General features: G+C 32.9%; 1 protein-coding gene across 1 annotated transcript in view; it reads right to left on the reverse strand.

Moving 5' to 3' along the window:
* The window catches only part of LOC139519079 (uncharacterized), a 39875-nt gene that overhangs the window by 10770 nt on the left and 6995 nt on the right, over positions 1-22110 (reverse strand). Inside the window, exons 2-6 of the mRNA XM_071310867.1 lie at positions 19591-19640; positions 15546-15562; positions 5369-6266; positions 3849-4706; positions 1328-1971 (exon numbers count right to left, since the gene is read on the reverse strand). Of these exons, the coding sequence (XP_071166968.1) occupies positions 1328-1971; positions 3849-4706; positions 5369-6266; positions 15546-15562; positions 19591-19639 (2466 nt within the window). The 5' untranslated portion in view covers position 19640. The remainder of the gene's footprint in view (positions 1-1327; positions 1972-3848; positions 4707-5368; positions 6267-15545; positions 15563-19590; positions 19641-22110) is intronic.

A 22110-nucleotide genomic window follows, 5' to 3' on the forward strand; every position in this document is an offset into this window, starting at 1 on the left:
ATTTTTAAAGCTTTGGTTGAATGGTTCATGAGCTAATGCACGGACAACATTTGATTGCCGCCCGCCCTCCCGCCGTACATCCCCAAATCAATAACCGACATTTTTGTCACAAAAATCCGGTTAAAAATGAAATAAATCCGTTTTCGTCATAAGATTATTACAGAGTAATATTCTTCTTTTGGGACATATTCCCTTAAAACTATGAGATTTCTACCAGCTTTAACTCAGAGTATTGTAAATTTCATGATTGTAGTCTTGACTTGTCAATTTTTTACCCTTTTACAACAGGAACAAATCACTACTTTACCTTTCAATTCGTAACCCAAATGTTATTCATGAAATATGAAGAAATTAATTTGGAAGGTGTAATAATAGAAAATTGACAAGTGATTAACTGTCAAAATTGAGAACTATAATAACGAGAATCAAAAGACCGTAAATGTGTCCCTAGAACATATGCATCCGGCCTCACCCCTATGGATCCGTAGAGGTCAGTTGCGAACCATATAACTTATAATGAAACAACCTTTAAAGTTTTACCAAATTTGGTATACATGATTTAAAATATGATCTTTATATAATCAACATTATTTATGATCTATCGAGCTACTGTGGAAATGTGCATCATTTATTTAAAATCATTTTCAAATTCAGACATTGGGTACTAGTAATTTTTGAGGCCCTTTATAGCTTGCTGTTCGGTGTGAGCCAAGGCTCCGTGTTAAAGGCCGTAACTTAACCTATAATGGTTTACTTATATAAATTGTCACTTGGATGGAGAGTTGTCTCATTGGCACTCATACCACATCTTCCTATATATATTAGCAATATACTCTTAAAAAAATCTTAGCTATTTCACAAAGAACTGGTTTTTTTTTGTGTATGTAAAGCTTTGTAGAACTACTCAGGTGCAAAACAATATTAAACCACCCATGTGAGTCGTTTTCTAGGGTCAATTAGATTCCTCATTGTTTGATGGTAAAACATGACCAAGCTCTAACCTCAGACTCTAGCACTAAAATCTAGAATATTTTTGAATGGATGCATCCTCTTATATATCATTATCGTATCAACAAATATTTTAGATAGAGAATACCTCGTAAGATTTATATTTAAGCAAATAAATATGTTAAAACTATAAACACCCAATTCTGTACTTTTTGTCATTTCAAGTTTTTAAATTAAAGGACAAAGGATACCAAGTTCTCACAACAATTCCAACATATTCTTTCAGCTTGGTGGGTACGCCAGATATGTATGATTTTAATGTCAGTTAAATTGTTGAATTTCATTGACTATATACATACAAGAAAAATGTTTTACTCACCTGTTGCACTCCTGATTCAAACTCATAGTAAATTGCATAAGTCTTCTCCTTAAAGCTTGGCAATGGATCTTCTTCCTCATAAACTGTTGCTTTCCCCTCTCTTGGCTGATCTCCAAACACTACACCATAAACTGTTGTACACACTGGACACGATGGTTTTGACCTAAACACTTCTGTAATACATTCTTTACAGAATACATGGTTACATTTGGTTAGTTCCACTGGATCATCAACTTCACACAAACATATGACACAGCTTTCGTCCCCTACAGATGGTCCATCATCTCCATGGATGACTAAATTCCCGGTTTTTGCCTGTTTTGAACGACTTTTCATAAATTCTGACGGATCTGCCTTTTTTGTATCTTGGATAATCATTTTCCATACATTGACTTTTTTCCCTTTAGGTGCATCATACTGTTCTTTTTGTTGTTTTGTAAAATCAGGCTTTGGAGTAGGAGGAGGGCGTCGACCAGCCCCGGATGGAAGAAATACATCTTGCAAAATTTTTATGACGTTTTCATTGTTATCAATGAGATGAATTCCGTTTATATTGACGTCTTTCGTTTTAAGAATAAACTGTGATATTGCTTTATAAGCCGTCAATGCACATTCCAAAATAGTTTCTTTATCTTTGTGTGTCCCTGTGAAAATGAAAGAATTACTATAACAAGTTGTAAAATTGACTATCAATTACGGATGTTTAGCTTTCCCTGGGACATTATATATTGTTAGAATACAATTCCCATGTTTTCCATACAATAATTACACAAAAAATTATTTTAAAGATCCACACCATACGTTGACACATGATCGTATTAATATATGACTTTATCAAATTGGCGTTTTTCGGCTTTCATTTTTTTTTTAATAACTATTTACACCACTGGTTCGATGCCACTGCTGGTGGACGTTTCGTCCCCGAGGTTATCACCAGCCCAGAAGTCAACACTTCTGTGTTGACATGAATATAAATCATGTGGTCATTTTTATAAATTTCCTGTTTACAAAACTTAGAATTTTTCGAAAAACTAAGGATTTTCTTATCCCAGGTATAGATTACCTTAGCCGTATTTGACACAACTTTTTGGAATTTCGGATCCTAAATGCTCTTCAACTTTGTACTTGTTTGGATTTATAAATGCTTTGATATGAGCGTCACTGATGAGTCTTATGTAGACGAAACGCGCGTCTGGCGTACTTAATTATAATCCTGGTACCATTGATAACTAATTTACAAAAACAATGCACTTAACCGAAGACACGTTTAATTTCTGCAAACATATGTTTTATTAGATATTTATGATAAACGTAATAAGCTGCTTTTTTTTAATCTTTTTTTATTTTTATTTCCTGCTTATTTTAAATTATTTGCAGGTCTAATTAACTTGTATATATGTAGATTTTAAAATCTAAACTGATGCAGTTTTTGGAAGACCATGCATTCAATAGATATGCAATAATATCAGTATCTTATTGCAATCAGTAGAAAAGTTCTTTTTAAAAATTAATTTCCAAATTTGGATTTGAATTTATTTCTACTTTTATTGACAATGACACCAATTTAAGAAACATAAGTAGGACTTAAAAAAATTGTAAAATTTTAACGTTAAAATTTGTTAATGTTTTTGCAATTTTTAGGAGATAAGCAATACAAGAAATATATATTATATCCTTCTTTTTATCACTTGTACCTCTTTTTTTCAAATTTCAAATTTACATATAGTTGTTTACGATGAATGAAGCGTCGAACAGTTTTTAAATGCATCTAGTATTGATAGTTTTCAAAACAGAAAAATGAAAGGACTGACTTAAATAGAACATTGTAGGTGTCAATTGCAAACTGACTTTTTTTTTAGAAAAAAGTTGTCAGAACATCCAAACTTTCCAAAATTTCTTATTTGCACATTTCTTATTCATGTTACTGAAATCAAGAAAGTTACATCTAGTATAATAAAAACCTCATAATTGCAACCTTATTATGCAATTGACAAATAGCAGTTTTAAACTTATAATGTATAATATACACAAATGTAATTGCTTGTATAAAATATTGCCAGACAATACATTTAATGATATTTTGTTATTATACTATTATGTTTGTCCTTTTTTCGACTTTTTATTTTGTATGTTTGAAATTCAGTAAAATCGATTTTAATCTGTTGAAAATTAAGTCAGTTTAAAAAAGTTCAACTCGTATACATTTATGCGTAATCAAACATGTTACAATATCATATGATTATGATATTGCCTAGTTAGGATTGACAGTAAATTATTCACGAGTGTCAACATTGTTTTTATAAACTCAACATGATGTCTTGATATGATAGACTGATAATCGATTAAGGAATAAACATCATGCGCTATAACTCGTACTGGCTTCCACTGAAGAAATAGTTGGTCATGGTTTAATTTCAGAATGATGAAAAGACGAACATGGTAACTTTATAGGCCCAGCAATTCAGTGGCGGGGTGTAAGAAATAACCGAGAAAGTATAAATAATGTGACCTTATTTCTTACCTACTCCAATTAATGGAAGTGCTAGTCTGATGCCTCGTTTTCTTTTTGTTTCCTTATTTGGGTAACCCAACTGATGTGCCTTCTCCAAAATTTTTCTGAATGTTTCATGCAATCTTATCTGAAACATTCGTTCGGTATCTACCCCTTGCCGACGAATAACAGCATGTAAAACGTGATGAAAAGAAAAATTTTCACCTGAGGTTGTCATCAACACTTCTCCTGTTGAATATGTCCGGCCTAAGTATTTTCGGAGACTTTTGTGTTCTGATCTGTATTTTACATCTCCTGCATCTAATAATACTGTGGATAACGCCCCCTTCCCACTTATTTCTGGATCTTCACTAACAGCAATCACATCAATGTTCTTTAACTTTAATACATCAGCCTTGTAAATATGTATATCAGTTTTATCAAACTTTAGAATAAACTTGTCTTTATCTTTATTAACTATTCTAGCATGTCCGTCGTGATTGTATTTTACGTCCCTTGTATCATGAGCGTACTTTACGTCATTTTTGTCGTGATCGTTTTTAATGTCCCTTTGATCGTACCCCTTTCTACTGCCTGAAAATCTAGATGCACTTTCTGGTCTATATCTTCCTTTGTTGTCCCCTTTTCCATATGAACCAGAAAATCTGTTACCATCCTGACCTGTCAATCTACATACTGAATCAACGTCAAGACATTTTGGGTTGTCTTGAAACTTTTTATGCCAATTCTCCACCATTTCTAAGACTTCATCATTGATATCTATTATGTGAAACTCTTGTAGTGATTCAAACTTTTTTTGCTCGCTGAACTCAAAAATACCTTTTAAGTACATGGCTGCACACATATCTTTAGGTACACCAAATATTCCTGTTAATGGATATAATATAGTACTACATGCATGCAGTTACAAATTTCGAATCTAGAACAAGAACTAATTTTGTTTCGTGTGCTTATATTTTGTAGCAGTGAAGTTCATTGAATCTGTCACTTATTTGTATACAAACGTCTTGCACAATAGAAAATATAAATCAAAACCCTAAGACAATAAAGTCTTAAAAAAAGACCATACAGCAAACATAATATGCACAAGGTCCAAGTGAATAAACTACACAGAGAACAATAGAACTCACACAAATTTAAATAGACTTAACTATTGGAGATTTATCTGTGAAAATTCTTCATTGGGTTCGCAATAATTACAATGTGTATCTTTAATCGGGCTGATTCAGAGTTTTTCAAATTGTATAATCATTTGAAAATGCCTGTACCGGGTCAAGAATAATATGACAGTTGTTGTCCATTCGTTTGATGTGTTTTTATCATTTGATTTTGCTGTTTGTTTAGGGACTTTCTGAGTTCAGTATTTTTGTGATTTTTTTACTTTTATCTGTTTTTAGAACCCTTATTGAATACTATAAAACTTAGCTAATTTTTTTAAAATTTTTGTTGTTCTTGGGTTGCTATCTCATTGGCGTATACCCTCATAGCAAAGTTTCTTATCATGTTTGTGTAATTAATCATTTACAAACCGGAACTTATTGGAGGCATTGCAACCGTTCTGTATCTTTTAAATTCTGCAGTATCAAGAATGTTGAAAATGGTAGTAGAAAGTACTTTAAGACATCTACTCTTTTCCGTATAGTCATACCACCTAGGCCCAACTGCATGGATAACACCATTGTAGTTAAGATCTCCAGCTACTGTAACTACATTTAAACCATCACTAATTTTGTGTTGCTTCCGTATAATGGTTTCACATTCTCTTTTCAATCTCTGACCAGCAGCTTTTTCTATAACTTCAGCCACTCCACCAATATTAGCTAATCTATCATTAGCTGCATTAACAATAGCATCTACATTCAACCTTGTGATTGGCTTTTTGTATAATTTGATGAGCAAGCCCTCTTTTGTGCTAAACTGATACTTGACGTCAGGCTCAATTCGATTAAATGAGCCTATTTTTTCTTCTTCTGTCTTCGCTTTAAAACTTCTTTGTTTTTCACTAGCAACTGCTGGTGAAAAGGGATGTTCAGCTAGAATATTTTTCGGATCTTCATATGCATTCTCAACAGTGATTAAATCCTGTTTGTTCAGACTATATATTCTGACAATTTTATTTTTTTCTGATTGAATAGGTAAAACTTCTGTTTTGAGGCGGTACATCTGAATTAATCGTCTGACATGTTCTAAAACATGTTCACCATTTCCATGGATAACTTTGTGTTCAAGTTTATCAGATGCAAGTGTCATTCTTTGCATGAATGCATCGGAGATATGTTTGTCCTTCATTCTTCCACAAATTCGAATTTCGGTAGGATTTTCACGTCGATCAATTTTTAATTGACTTTTTTCTTCTTCCTCATTTATTTCTTCGGTAAAGAAGAACATTATTTTTTCAGCTTCAACGCCTTGAATGACATGATGTTCCTGTAAGAAGAGACATATTTGTCATTAAATAAATTAAAGCTTTTCGTTTAATGCCTTTGAGCTTTTGTTACATTTGTTTTGTTTGCATCAATTCTACAGTATATTTGTACATTTGTATATTGAAACAAATTACTGATGCAAAGGGTCGACCTTAACTGTATTTGGAAGTGTTATGCAGACTGTTGTTTGGTTTATTTTAAGCCATGATTGTCCTTTTAGTCTTATGTCTCCAATTATCGCTTTCTTTTTAAAGGGGCACTAACTGTCAAATTCTTGTTCACTGATTTCACTCTAATTATCATATTTGATTTAAACCATTGTAAAACATTTATCAAAACTATTGAGAGTCTTAGGCCGTGTTCACACCAAACGCCATGTACAGTAAACATGTTTACAATTAGTTTAATGTAATGTACACTGGTTACACATTAAATTTGTTCACATCTATACACCTTGTTTAATTACCTGTACATAAGATTTGTTCACACTAGTAAACTATATGTCATTTAAATGTTCACTACGTAGAACCTAATGCAAATTTTAATGACAACTTTTCTAGCAGTTAGGGAACGACTAGTCTATTTGACCTCAAAAGGGGGGGGGGGGGGGGGATTTTTCCTTGAAAAATATTCTGATCCCAATTTGAAAAAAAATATTCTGGTCATTCAGAGGATAATAAAAATATTCTGAATCCAGTTTCCCTATACATTATCCTTATAATGTTAGATATTGAAAAAAAAAATATTTGATTGCTAGCATCGAAAAAAACTGAATAAAAAAACAACGTTTACGCGAAAAAAAATCTGACTCAGAAAAAAAACATACCCCCCTTTTTGAAGTTAAGTGGTTGCTCCTTTATAAAAGTCATTTTGATGATTACAGATACTACAGATGTATCGATTACGCATTAGAAAACGTAGACTGCACCAGTGTGCTTACAGACGAAGAACAAGGATTGAGTTGTTAAGGATCACTACATTTCTATCTTTTCTGTTTTTTTCAAATGGTATTTCTTCTCCAGGGAGTATTTGGCAAAGGGAGGGGTAAAGTTTTTTTTTTATTATTATTTCTAAGTGTATTTTAACGGATATGAGATACTAGACAAACAATACAATTTCACCCTTTTTTTAGTAATGCATTTATGAGTGAATCGTTGTTTGAGTAAAGAGAAACTGGCAAACATTTCTGTGTACGTCCAGTCGAATCGGGAAGACTTTTTCAAATGAATTATGTGTTCGGCAATGATGATGGTTTGAGTCTTGATAAGGGGTTAATACAGCTACGAAATTTTATAACAAATAAATATATCAAGTTTAGACAAATATTTCTGTAAAGAACTTTATTAATAATTGCTATCATAGTAAATATAATTTTTATTAAAAAATCGTGAACACGGCCTAAAAATAAACAGTTTTAATACAGGTTTTGAGCTCGATATAAAGACGCTTCGTTTCGTGTGTATTTTAGTCTAGACGCTATCTCATTAACTATCGAGTTGACCCCGAACACCTCCGATGACCATATAAGAGATATAAACATAAATATAGATATAAATAGATTAAACAACTCGAGCAATTAGATTTTGCATGGTCTGTTTAATTTCATATTCACTGGTATTAAAGAGATAATAGTAACTGCAATTACGATTATCCCAATATGGCGACGGTAGATATAGGTAAAATCTTTACACTCATTTTTCTTAAATGTAGCATGCTTTTGTCAATAGTTACTCAGCTGCAAGGTTTATCTATACCAGTACATCATATTTGAATCGTAAAGGTGCACTGGATTAGTCTAAGCGCTTTGAAAATTGCCGTCGAAAAATTCGGGATGATAATCGTAACTCGGAAAAAAAGATAATCGTAATTATGGTATTTAAAAATGGAAAGATAATCGTAACTGGAAAGTGTTTTATTGATATTGACACTTAAAACATATATCTAATAGCATATAATGAAGTTATGTCGATGAATTATTTACGAAACGTTCCAACATCTTATGACATTTCTTTTTATGCATATATTATTAACAGTTCTTAGGAAAACAGCTACAAATGTGTATTAATTTATGTTTTTTGATTGAGTTAAGTCTGCCAATTGATATTTTAACGTGTGTTTTTCGATGTTGTGATGTTATGCTATTGTTTTTTTACACTAGTAATTTTGGGGCCCTTTATAGCTTGTTGTTCGGTGTGAGCCAAGGCTCCGTGTTGAAGGCCGTACATTGACCTATAATGGTTTACCTTTTTATAAATTGTTATTTGGATAGAGAGTTGCATGTCTCATTGGCACTCACACCACATCTTCCTATATCTACATACTAGTATATCATAAAATTTAGTTTTTTTAATAAATAATGCCGTTAGTTTTCTCGTCTAAAGTGTTTTACATTGTCATTTCGGAGCCTTTTATAGCTGTCTATGCCGTATGGGCTTTGCTCATTGTTGAAGGCCGTACGGTGACCTATTTTTGTTAATATCTGAGTCATGTTGGTCTCTTGTGGAAAGTTGTCTCGTTGTTAATCATACCATATTTTTTTGGCATTTTAGCTACTTCATGACTGTCACTGAAATTTCGATATCTCAGAAAATAACTATAAACAACACAAATTTAATTTTGAATTATAACAATATGACATCCTTTAAACAGTTAATGCTATATAAGAATAGAGAAAGGTTGGGATTTTTTGTGTATTATGAAATTAAGTAACGTGGAGTTCTTTGACAAACATGGATTTGTGTTCTCTTATAGTTTGGCCAAAAGCCCGAAAATGAAGAATTGAAGTTGATGTGGCTTTAAATTGTCTTACAAGGAATACTTATTCAAAGAATGACTGCAAAGTGGAGAATAAAATAACGCATATTCCGCAATATTAGAAACAAACTAATTCAAAAATTCATAAATACTCGGTATATGAAAAGTATGATGCATACATATGCATGGAAGATATTGTAGAGACAAATATTGAAGGTACTAAACAAGGAACATTTTTGTATTTGCATACTTGCCATACAATAAGTTATTTTCTATTAAATGAAAACAAAAATTAGCCTAACCTAATTGTCATGTATTTTTCTGAAGCACAAAATATTTGTTGTAAAATCTATAAAAATATTTGTAATTAAACAAGTTCCGACTGTGATGATGTACATGTTATGCCTTCTGATGTAATTTATCAATATACATATTTGTGTGTGTTTTTTTCAGTCCGTCAAGTGCTTCGTATTAAGACTATAGGTAAGGCTAAAAAAAAACAAAAAACAAAAGTAACTATAAACAAAAGTAACAATAAACAAAAGTAACAATAAACAATAGTAACAATAAACTGTAACTATTTTAGATCCTTTACCATACACACTGTTTAAAGAAACGTCCTAACATACATGGGTATTTGATCAAAACATTTGAAGTAAATTTTTAAAATCATATATTATATCAGTATAAAATAGAAAAAAGGGAATCAAAGGGGACGGCTATATTTATTGAATTATAAGGAAAAGGGAAATATGAAGACTCATACCTACCGATAAAGGTATCAACTGTTAAATCCGATAATGCAGTTATAAAGTTATTGACGGAGACTTTTGTTCATTTCGCGCAGAATTTATATATAAACGTGATATTGTGGCAAAACATATATATGACATATGAAAATGTGGTATACGTGACTTTCATTTTGAGCAATGAATTGAAAGGATTGCACTTTTGGGATATGGGATATAGCTAATCCCCCCTCCCCCTCCCCCTTAAAAAACCCAAACAAAAACGGACTTAAACGCGCACACAACATTGAAACTTTGAAAAAAATCAAAATATCTACTTACCACAATAGCTGTCTCGACAGCTGCTTCATTTTCCGTATCTTTAACAGGTACATGTATATATCAAAAGGTTCACCAGCTAATAGAAATTTATTATAGGATATGCATGTCACTTTATGATCGCTGTATAACATCTCTTATATTATGTGATACCTCGAAAGCTTTTGATAGGGTATGGCATAGTGGCCCCTAAATAAAACTAAAAGCGTATGGTATTGATGGAAATTTGTATAAATGGTTTGAAAGTTATATTTCAAATAGAAAACAAAGCGTTTTCGTTTCAAATGCCTATTCGCCTTTTGATAATACTAATGCAGGAGTTCCGCAAGGCTCTGTATTAGGTCCCCTACTATTTCTTATTTATGTAAATGACATAGCTGATAATTTGACAAGTCTAACTCGATTGTTTGCTGATGATACATCTCTTTCTTATTCCAGCAATAACCCTTACACTATAGAGGATGTCTTAAACAGCGATTTAGAACAAATTTCAGCATGGTCTAAAGATTGGCTTATTAACTTTAACCCTAATAAGACAAAGGCTATGATATTCTCCTGCCATACTTCCCCAGATGATATTGAAATAGAATTTCAAAACCAATTAGTAGAATTTGTCTCCTGTCATAAACACTAGGGATTACTTTTGATTCCAATGATAAATTCCATACACATATAGAAAATATTTTAAAGTGTGCAAGCACGAGATTAAATGTTCTTAAAAAATTGAAATATGTATTGAATAGAAATTATCTTGCTCGTATATATTTAAATTTTATAAGACCCGTTATGGAATATGCATGTGAGTTATGGGATGGTTGTACTCAACAAGAAGCCGACAATTTAGAACATGTTCAGTTAGAGGCAGGGAGGTTAGTAACTGGGTTGCCCGTGTTTGCTAGTCGGGAAGCTATATATTTTGAAACTGGCTGGCAATTGCTTGTGAACAGAAGAAAAACCAGAATGCTCAATATGTTCTATTCTATACATAATGAGACTACCCCTGATTATCTCTGTGATTTAATGCCCCCGCTTGTTGGTCAAGTATCTAACTACGATTTGCGAAACAGTAATAATTATGTAGTACCCGGTTATAGACTAGACATAACTAGAAAATCCTTTTTCCCATCCACTACTTTTGAATGGAATAGCCTTCCCCCCGACATACGTACGTCCAAAACATAAATATTTTTAAACGAAAGATGAAGTCCAAATTGATACAGCCACCTTCCTATTTTAGTTGTGGGGATAGAAAATTAATATCATTCATACACGTTTGAGAAATATGTGCAGTTCTTTAAATTCAGATTTACATCGTGTTAATATTAAACCCAGTCCCGCATGCAGCTGTGGCCACCCTGTAGAGGATAGTATACACTATTTTTTACAGTGCGCTCTTCACAACGAAGCCAGAGAAATACTGTTTTCAAAATTAGAAAGTTATGCTATATCCATTGAGCTTCTTTTAGCTGGTGACGGTGACCTTTCTTTTCAGCAAAACAAAGACATTTTGAGTCCGTACAATCTTATATCAGAATAACACAAAGATTTTAAGCAGTCAATTAACATTCTAAATTTCTACTTTACAACCTTTCACTTCAGTCTAGTTGTTTCATTATTATTCCTTATTATATTGTATTTTTTTTTTCTTTTTTCTTTTTATTTCTATTTTTTTTTTTGAAGTATGTATTACATGCATTACTACTATGTTGTGTTTTTTTTCGCCATTATCTAATGTACTTTGTGTTTATATTTATATTGGGAGAGGACGTCTCTAATGTTGTTATAACTTGTGTCCAATCCCTTTTGCTACTTTTGCAAGTAAAATATGTTTAAACTAAAAGGTTATGCATATTGTTGTCAGTTATAAATAGATATACAAGTTGAAATGATAGGACTTTTTTTTACTGGGAACTCACTTTAGTCCCATGACTGTATATATATATATATATATAGGTAAATTTGTCCTAGATATTAACCTGTAAGTTTCTTCATTTATTTTTATATGCGTTTATGTCATCGTTAAACTTGACATTTGCATTTTTAACACACAAAATACCATTGAAATGCTGAAAGACACATTTATTATGTTTCAGTTACTATTATCCGATAAAGAAAATTACGATTATCAAAGAAGAAAAATACCATAGAGTTACGATTATCATACCGAATTTTTCAACGGCAATTTTCAAAGCGCTCAGACGATTCCAGTGCACCGTTACGATTCAAATATGATGTAATGGTATAGATAAACCTTGCAGCTGAGTAACTATTGACAAAAGCATGCTACATTTAAGAAAAATGAGTGTAAAGATTTTACCTATATCTACCGTCGCCATATTGGGATAATCGTAATTGCAGTTACTATTATCTCTTTAATACCAGTGATATTGTAGATTAAAAATATATGTTAAACATCGTTTTCACCTGTATAAGAATGTTTTTGAAGGCCATTTTGTGTGTTATCCATCTCTAGCCAAGGGATTAAATTGAAGTACATATGAATACGAATTCAGTGAGGTCGAATTATTCACTTGTAAGTGAATAATTCATCATCAATGTTTATTAGCTTATTTTTTTACAAAATAGAACCATACTGGCTGCTAAAAGCGAACAATTATTTCACTATTTCACTTTCATTAATAATTGAACAAAACAAAATCATACTTGAGATTTTTTATGTATCTCATAGCTAGTGCTCTTTTGAATAAAAGAATGTATTTGCACTGGAAACACTCTCGATCAAAAGAAAAGGGCCATGTCTTAGTGGAAGGACCCGGTTTTGCCAATGTTGTTTACTACATAAGGACCCGGTTTTGTTTTGTTTGAAAACACAAATTTATGAATAGCAACGTTAATTCGGATCTGAACATTGTCCGTCGAAAGAAATTAAATATTAAAATTTAGTTTTGTAAATTAAATACTGACCGACATAAATTAAGATATCAATCCACTCGCTGCATTTTCAACCTGATACCAGCCAGAAAAAAAAACCCAAGTGACAACTTCTTCCACCTTACGCATGCGCGCCATAATCCTTCATCATTTGTTTCTGAAATGCTAGTCACTTAGTGGGATGATGGGGAGGGGTGGTACCTCTGATTTATGAAGGTGAGTATTCAATTTACAAAACTAATTTTTGATTCTAAAATTATTATTTTTTTTGTTTTTACATTAAATACCTCATTTTCATTAATTTAAATAACAGAATTTAACGAAGCGCTTAATCCACCTCACTAGGAGGAAGAAAACAACTTGCTGAGCAGCAACTAAAGGTCGTAAAGAATAGAGGTTGTCACATTGAAAAGGCATTGAGCGTAAATAGTGGTTATAAAAGGCATTATCTGACCTCAATAAAAACAGATGACATGATTTCCGATATACAGGAAGAATAAAAAATGTCCAAAGAGGCTAAGACTCTTACTTCATGAGATTAAACTTGATGTTTAGCTAAAACTCCAGATGAAACAGACTTATAAGCCAACATGAGCATATTGCAAATCCAGGTAGAAATAGTTTTAGCAGAAATGTCAGAAATTTCCTGAATTAATAATGAAACTAGATAAATAAAATTGAGAATGGAAATGGGGAATGTGTCAAAGAGACAACAACCCGACCATAGAGAAGACAACAGCAGAAGGTCACCAACAGGTCTTCAATGCAGCGAGAAATTCCCGCACCCGGAGGCGTCCTTCAGCTGGCCCCTAAACAAATATATATACTAGTTCAGTGATAATGAACGCCATACTAAACTCCAAATTGTACACAAGAAACTAAAATTAAAAATAATACAAGACTAACAAAGACCAGAGGCTCCTGACTTGGGACAGGCGCCAAAATGTGGTGGGGTTAAACATGTTTATGAGATCTCAACCCTCCCCCTATACCTCTAGCCAATGCAGAAAAGTAAACGCATAACAATACGCACATTAAAATTCAGTTCAAGAGAAGTCCGAGTCTGATGTCAGAAGATGTAACCAAAGAAAATAAGCAAAATGACAATAATACATAAATAACATCAGACTACTAGCAGTTAACTGACATGCCAGCTCCAGACTTCAAATTAAACTGATTGAAAGTTTATGTCTTCATCATATGAATATCAGGCACAATTCTTCCCGTGAGGGGTTTAGTATCATACCATCATAACATATATGAGAAGAACATGTCATGTGTCATGCCAACAACTGGTTTTTAAATAAATGTGTTTAGTTCCGATGCAAAGACCCTATAAGTGAATCAATATTAACGCCAAAATATGCAATCTTTAAATGCTTGTTTTGGGGCCCTTTGGGCCCCTAATTCATAAACCTTTGGGACCATAACCCCCAAAATCAATCCCAACTTTCCTTTTGTGGTTTTAAACATTGTGTTAAATTTTTTTTATTGATTTCTATTTACAAAAGTTATTATCCGGAAATTTTCTGTCTTCGGTCGTCCGACGACGACGACGACGTGATACCAATATACGACCAAATTTTTTTTAATTTTGTGGTCGTATAAAAATGAACAAACTAGAAGAAACGGCAGGTCTTAATTTTGATGACGAGGCTTGGCACAAAAGTAAAGTTCTCACAGGTTACAAAACCTGATTATCTGCAGAAGCATGTAAGGCAGGAATAGTAATTAACCAAGAAGTTGGGCCAGAACCTTAATCAGCTAATTCATTCTTAGCTAGAAAAGATGTGTAAGTTACTAACTGATGTCTTATCAGCCGCAAAGCGAAGGCGCGACTCGTAAAAATGACAAGGCATAAATATCGATCCTTCTACGACCAGAAGCTATAAGAAAACCACATTTATAAGATAAATATTTGAAAGAGGCTGAATGCAAAGGTTAAAAAGGTGGAAACTGAAGAACCTTCAAGACTAAACCTAAGTCCCAAGAAGGAAACAAACGCCTTTGCCGAGGAATATTAAGGTAAAAGCTTTTAATCAACAAAGACAAAAACTCATTATCAACAAAATATGAGCCTCCTGAAAGACACAGTTCCGGCTATAGAAGATCTAAATCCCAATATAGTAGACGGAGTGTTATCTTTAAAAAGTTAAGGCCAAAATCCGCTAACTGTTGCAAAGTAACTGAGAGAAGATCAATCTCTCTTGACTAACACCAAGAACAAAAAAAATACCATTTGGAGTCATAAAAGGTTTCTGTAGATTGTCTGACTGACCCTGCAACACACTTGGTTGCTCCTTCAGAAAAGCCTCCTTCACTGAGGGAATTCCTGACAGTAATCAAGCATGCAGATGAAAATTCTACATCTCTGATTCTTCCCATGAACTGAGAGAGTAGATCGTACTTTAGAGGTAGTCGAAACGGCTTCGCAAAACACTTGTAAGACTCCTCATCTCAACCTTTAAAGAGGACGATTCTGAAGGCGGTCTACCATCACCATCGAACCCCTGACATACTTATCTTTTGACAGAATAGTCGAATTAAAATGTTCATTTTTCACCTACCTTTGTTGGCTCTTTATCTGCAAAATACAAAATTCATCTAAAAAATTAAATACATGAACTCTGCAAAACTTTTTTCTACATCCAATAATGTATATATATATAATAACAGGTTTGGCGATATGCTACAATATCAATGTATTATGGAAACTGGTCCTCATCAACCTCGAAATGGAATCTTTCGAAGTTATCTAATATTGGCCATTTTCCGATATCACTTGGTTATAGTCATTTTGTTCAAAGTTTCTTTTACCACGGTTTTTATTGAAAACTTTGGAAGTGACAACATGACTTTATGTTAGGCTAATTCAATTGATATATTGATATATATATATATATATATATATATATATATATAAACGCCTAAAAAAGTGTACACAACAACTCCAAATACAAAAAAAGGTAACTATAAATGTAATTATTTATAAATATTTCGGATAACAGATATCCTTCGTCAGTCAGATTCTGATGTGAAATGAATCATCTTTGAGTGTCGTTAGATTAAACTTTTACTAAATCTTGAATTATATACAATAAAAAAAGTCAAACCGAACATCAGTAAAGACGCTTGCACCATTCTAAAAAAATGTTAACATGACATAGGTTATATGGTTTATTACAACAGAGAGCTCATATTAACAGATCTGTATTGCAAGCCCACAGACAAACATCAATATCTATCTCCTTTGAGTTGTCATCCCAAACACTGCACCAAGAGCATTCCCTACAGCCAGGCCATACGAATAAAAAGGATTTGCTCCACCAACGATATTGCAAAAAAACGTCTACAAGAACTTCGCGGTCACCTTAAACATCGGGGCTACAAAAGAAAAGACATTGATAAAGGTTTTTCTCGTGCTAACAACATCAGCCGAGATGAGCTTTTACAATATAAAGAAAAAAAGGTCAACAAGAGGATGCCTTTTGTGTTGAATTACCATCCAAAATTTGACAACTTATCTCACCTAATCCGCGAAAATTGGAAAGAGATCGAAAAACATTCAAAACTATCCAAGATCTTTCCCGAACCACCTGTACTGGTATTCCGTAGGCCCAAAAGCCTTAAAGACTTGCTGGTGAGAGCTGATTTATCCTCTCAAGCAGGCTTATCATCTATGGGATCTTGCAAGGGTTGCGGAAACAAACGATGTCTGACTTGCAAACAAATACTGGATACCCAGACTTTTAACAGTCACTCCACTGGCACTGAATACACCATATTTTGCAATGTTAACTGCAAGACTTCAAATGTTGTGTATCTCTTACAGTGTAAATGTGGTAAACAGTATGTTGGCGAGTCAGAACAGCCGTTTCACAAACGAATGAACGGCCATCGTAGCGACTACCAATGCAAGCCAGACCTCCCTCTCAGTCGACATTTGAGATCCCCTGGCCACACTAAGGCAGATCTCAATCGACTGACCATTAAAATCATTGACCACAACTCTGCTTGGTCTAAGGAGGATAGACTCGCTCGGGAAAGATTTTGGATACGAAAATTAACAACTTTGGCACCAAATGGGATAAATGAAAAGATGTAGTTCGACTCCGTGTAGTGCTTCACATTCAGGTTATATAACTTATTATTACAGTCTCTGTTTCTTTTTCTTAACCTTTTTCATTTGTTAAATACATTTGTTGAAGATACCAATTTAAATTGCTTAATTTTTTGAGGGATGTATAAGTACCTAGCCACGTTCTTCTAGTTATACTTAGTAAAAAAATATTATTACATTTTTACGGCCGTTTGTTCACGATGTTTAAATATTCAGACTCTGTTGTAACTACTTTACTCTCAATTTCAAATATTTAGATCGTTCAGTGCTGTCTATTTGGTAATTTTACAGACGTTATCATGCGTATACATGTTATACCATCATAATTGTCGTTCCCGATACAGTTTTAGAATTGTGCTAGTTCAAATCGCACATTATTATTTGTATTTAAAGCATATATATGAGCTCTCTGTTGTAATAAACCATATAACCTATGTCATGTTAACATTTTTTTAGAATGGTGCAAGCGTCTTTACTGATGTTCGGTTTGACTTTTTTTATTGTATATAATTCAAGATTTAGTAAAAGTTTAATCTAACGACACTCAAAGATGATTCATTTCACATCAGAATCTGACTGACGAAGGATATCTGTTATCCGAAATATTTATAAATAATTACATTTATAGTTACCTTTTTTTGTATTTGGAGTTGTTGTGTACACTTTTTTAGGCGTTTATATATATATATATATATATATATATATATATATATATATATCAATATATCAATTGAATTAGCCTAACATAAAGTCATGTTGTCACTTCCAAAGTTTTCAATAAAAACCGTGGTAAAAGAAACTTTGAACAAAATGACTACTGAGCTCTTTCAGTATATCTATTATCATGGTTATGTGTATTACAATTTTGATGACATTTAGGACTGACAGGTTTTCTTTCATGGATATCAATATCACACTTCTTAAAACAAGAAGCTTATGAGAGCCTGATATCGCTCACCTGTAATTACAGTTTGAGGCATCTGACCTATTTGTAAATCTTACTTTGCTGAACAATTTTGTGATTTACACTTTTTCTCTTTCTATAATAAGAACAAAGATAAAACGTAACCCAAAACGTGTAAAATTTCCTAAAAATTAACTATTCCTTGACAGTAATACAAAAGTAAGTTTAATTAGTCTGAAATTACTTGATAGGCAGATCTTAAACTGTTAAACACTTCCACCTATGTCAGTTTTGCTCTTACTGCTTAATTTTTTTTTAAATGAAAGCCAAAAATTTCATTAACCCCTATATTCTATGTTTAGAAACTGCCGTCGTGTTTTTGAATGGATCAGATCCCCGAATTGTTTGTCGATGTCAATCTTAATCACAATGGTTGGGCTAACTTTAATACAAACAAAGCAAGCATGCGAACCAAACCATAACTTGTTACTATTCGGATATCAGCAGTAATAAAATGCACCCATTTGGGCTAACGCCCTCAAGGTTAATCTTATGGTATAGAACCACTAATGCAGGCCCGCCCGGACAATAGTACATATGTAAAACAAAATACATAGCTAGTAATTCATACGCATAGCTGTATATTCTTTGTAAATAGGTTAAATATTGGGTTATTTTTTATATCAAATGAAAGCTTGGGGACTTGGGATCACTGTAGAACTCTTGTTGCAAGTTTCTTATGAATAATAAAGAAGTACATAAAATTTTAATAGGAGGGCATATGTGCCCTGCCCTGTTGTTCAGATCAGAAGTACTGGGTTATGTACTGCCAAACTTCCCGGAGCCAGTGTGCTCTAATTTGCAATTAAAGGTATGTTGAATTTTCAGTTCAGCATGCACGAGTGAGGATAAGGTATAGTTTTGACATGAAATTACTGCCACTTTATTTGAACTTAAGACAAAGTAGTCGTTAATTGCAGAATATAACAAAAAAAGCAATGGGTCTATGAATTAAAGGTTTTATACCTTATACATACATCTCCAAAACATATCTGCTTACATCGAAAAATAATATAAATATTGAAATAAAAATTCCTAATATTCTATTGTTTTGGTGAATATTCGAATGAATGAAATCTGAGATTAATGTAACTACATACTGTTATTATTTTAGCCATAGAAGAAATCAAGCTGAATGAATGGCAAGCAAGGTCTTCATCTTGTTCGTCGTACCTATGTAATTAGTTTTATAGGTATAGTAGACCGTTGGTTTTCCCGTTTGAATCATTACACTAGTAATTTTTGGGGCTCTTTATGGCTTGCTGTTCGGTGTGAGCCAAGGCTCCGTGTTAAGGCCGTACCTTGCCCTATAATGCTTTACTTTTATAAATTGTAACTTGGATGGAGAGTTGTCTCATAATGACATTGGTACTCATACCACATCTTCCTATATCTAATAAGAAATATGAGTACTTTCAATCATAATGTAAATTTGATTAAGAAGCTGAAAGTTGAGTATAATGAATAACTTTTTTTTAAATTTCAGTAACGATGGTTTTATAACTTAACAGTATTTTAGAAATCTTACCTTCAATACCTGTATCTCCAAGAAAACGAAGATTACCACCCTCTGCCATTCTGCAAAGAGAAAAATGTGCATTTCATTTTAACACACATACTGTTCACCAGTAATAACAGTTTTGAGTCTCTTGGTAAAACAGGTTTGTGGGACGCAGAAAAGTTTAAGGTAATACCACATCTCTTTATTTTCTTAATGATAGGCATCACATAATGCTTATGCATTAACAGTATAATGACATCAAGGATTTATATAGGAACTATACAAATCCTTGATGACATTATTGTGATTTTTTTCAAATTTGCGAATTGCAAATAAATAGTCACTTAAAAAAAAATATAAATCTGATCTTTCTTCTGAACAAAATATTGAGAAAACAGTACATCTTCTAGGCAACTACATGTACTAACAGTTAAATTCTTAAAGCACCGATGGAAAGATCAGAAGAGTTGTGAGCATTATTATATATTCTAAGCTCTTGGTGCATGTCAATGGTGAAGTTGAAATCATCCATTCGTAAATTTTACGGACGCCATCACGAGTCGGTGGACCGTTATGGAATTACCATTTCACAGATGATATCGGATATGTTCCTTATGTCGTAACTACAAAACCCTCCCCTTTTTACAAAAGTGACCTACCGAATTAGACTATTTACCGGATTTATAATAACATTAACTTCAACACGATGGATGCCACATGTGGAGCAGGATCTGCTTACTGGAGCACCCGAGATCAGCCCCAACTATTGCCTGCATGTCAGCATAAAACTCAGAAAAAGACAATCTAATGAACAGCAACATAGCTAATTATTTCAAAGTTGCTGGACAATAAACAAGTGGGCAGGGCCTCAAAATATTCCTCAAACTGGTAGTATGTACGAATAACAATGCAACTTCATACTGGCCTCAAAATATTCCTCAAACTGGTAGTATGTACGAATAACAATGCAACTTCATACTAAATATCATTGATATATAACAAGTAGTTCCTATCAACCTATTTTAAACTTAAACAGATAACTTAACATTGAAAATTGCTTATTAATTCAATGTCACTGGATAATGAACTAGGGCATTGGGCCTCAAAATAGTTGTCAAACTGATATGTACTGATAGTTATGCAACTTCAAACAATATATCAATTGATCTTTCACAAGAAGTTCCTATCAAACTAACTTAAGCAGAAAACTTATCAATTGTTGACACTGCTAATGAAACAGCTGTCACCAGAAAGGCAATGCATAACTATCACCTTCCTTGACTTTTGTTATCCTATATATATAGCCTTCTGCGACTGTTGTCCACCTTCGTTGCAGTAGAGAAAAAAATCACTTATCCAACATGCCCTTCTATACCTTGAATTTATAATTGATACATGTATTGTAATTGCAGCTTTGAAAGGTCAATTTTGAATTCATACTTTACTGTCTTTATAAGTATTTAGGTTTAAAATTTATATATTAAGTGGGCTATTTAAGGAAGGAAAGGAAGAATTATACCAAAAAATCACTAAAAGCTGTTTTTAAATTGCAAAGATCTTGATCATCTTCCAACCTAAGTTTTTCTACTCTATTACATTATATGGCCATACAATAAAACCCATTTTAATGTATGGCAGTGAAATTACAGGTAATCTATGTTTTAAACTAGCTCTGAAGCATGCCAGAAAGAAAGTAAAATAAATATTTATTACAGCACATTTATATGAATGATTTTTTGGGATATATCCAATTCAAGATATATGAAGTATATTTTAGGTGTAAACAAAAAAGGACAGCTTGTTAGATTCCATTTGTATTTTTCAGTTGTATTAACAATGTTGAAATATTGGTTTAACATAAACCAGGTGCTCCGCAGGGCGCAGCTTTATACGACCGCATAATATAGGTTTTTGTCACAATATAAATGTGGTCAAAGATCTAACAAATCTATTGCACATTACTGTGCAATTGAAGATTTCTTCTTTAAACTTTTGAAAACAAGCAGTGTAAGGGAGGTAATCAAGTAATCAAACATATATAACAGTATTCTTTAAATTTTAATTGCATTACCTTCCTTACACTGCTTTTAAATTGTCTAAATTGTCCTTTAACCAGAAAAACCCTTGTTTTCCCCCTTTTTTGCCCCTTATTGCTTAATGATTTGAGCCATAACCCGCCATAACCATCCCTTTGTAGTATAGAAAATTGTGGTATAATTTCAGGGAGATTTATACACTTAAACACAAGTTATTGACTGAAAACTACAAAAATGCTTATTTGGGCCCCTTTTCTGACCCCTCACTTATTGAAAAACCCCTCCCACCTTGGAGCAAGAACCCCAAAACTCAATTCCAGCCTTTCCTTTGTAGTAAGAAACCTTGTTACATAATTTCAGAGAGATCCATTAAGTAATTGCCTGTAATCTAGAAAAATGCTTCTTTTTGGCCTTTTTTTGGCCCCTTATTCCTAAATGTTCAGGGATATTAACCCCAAACTATATCAAAGCCTTCTCTTTGTTATATGGAACCTTGTGGTACAATGTCAGA

Source organism: Mytilus edulis, chromosome 4, assembly GCF_963676685.1.
Source record: "Mytilus edulis chromosome 4, xbMytEdul2.2, whole genome shotgun sequence".
NCBI classification, from domain to species: Eukaryota; Metazoa; Mollusca; class Bivalvia; order Mytilida; family Mytilidae; genus Mytilus; species Mytilus edulis.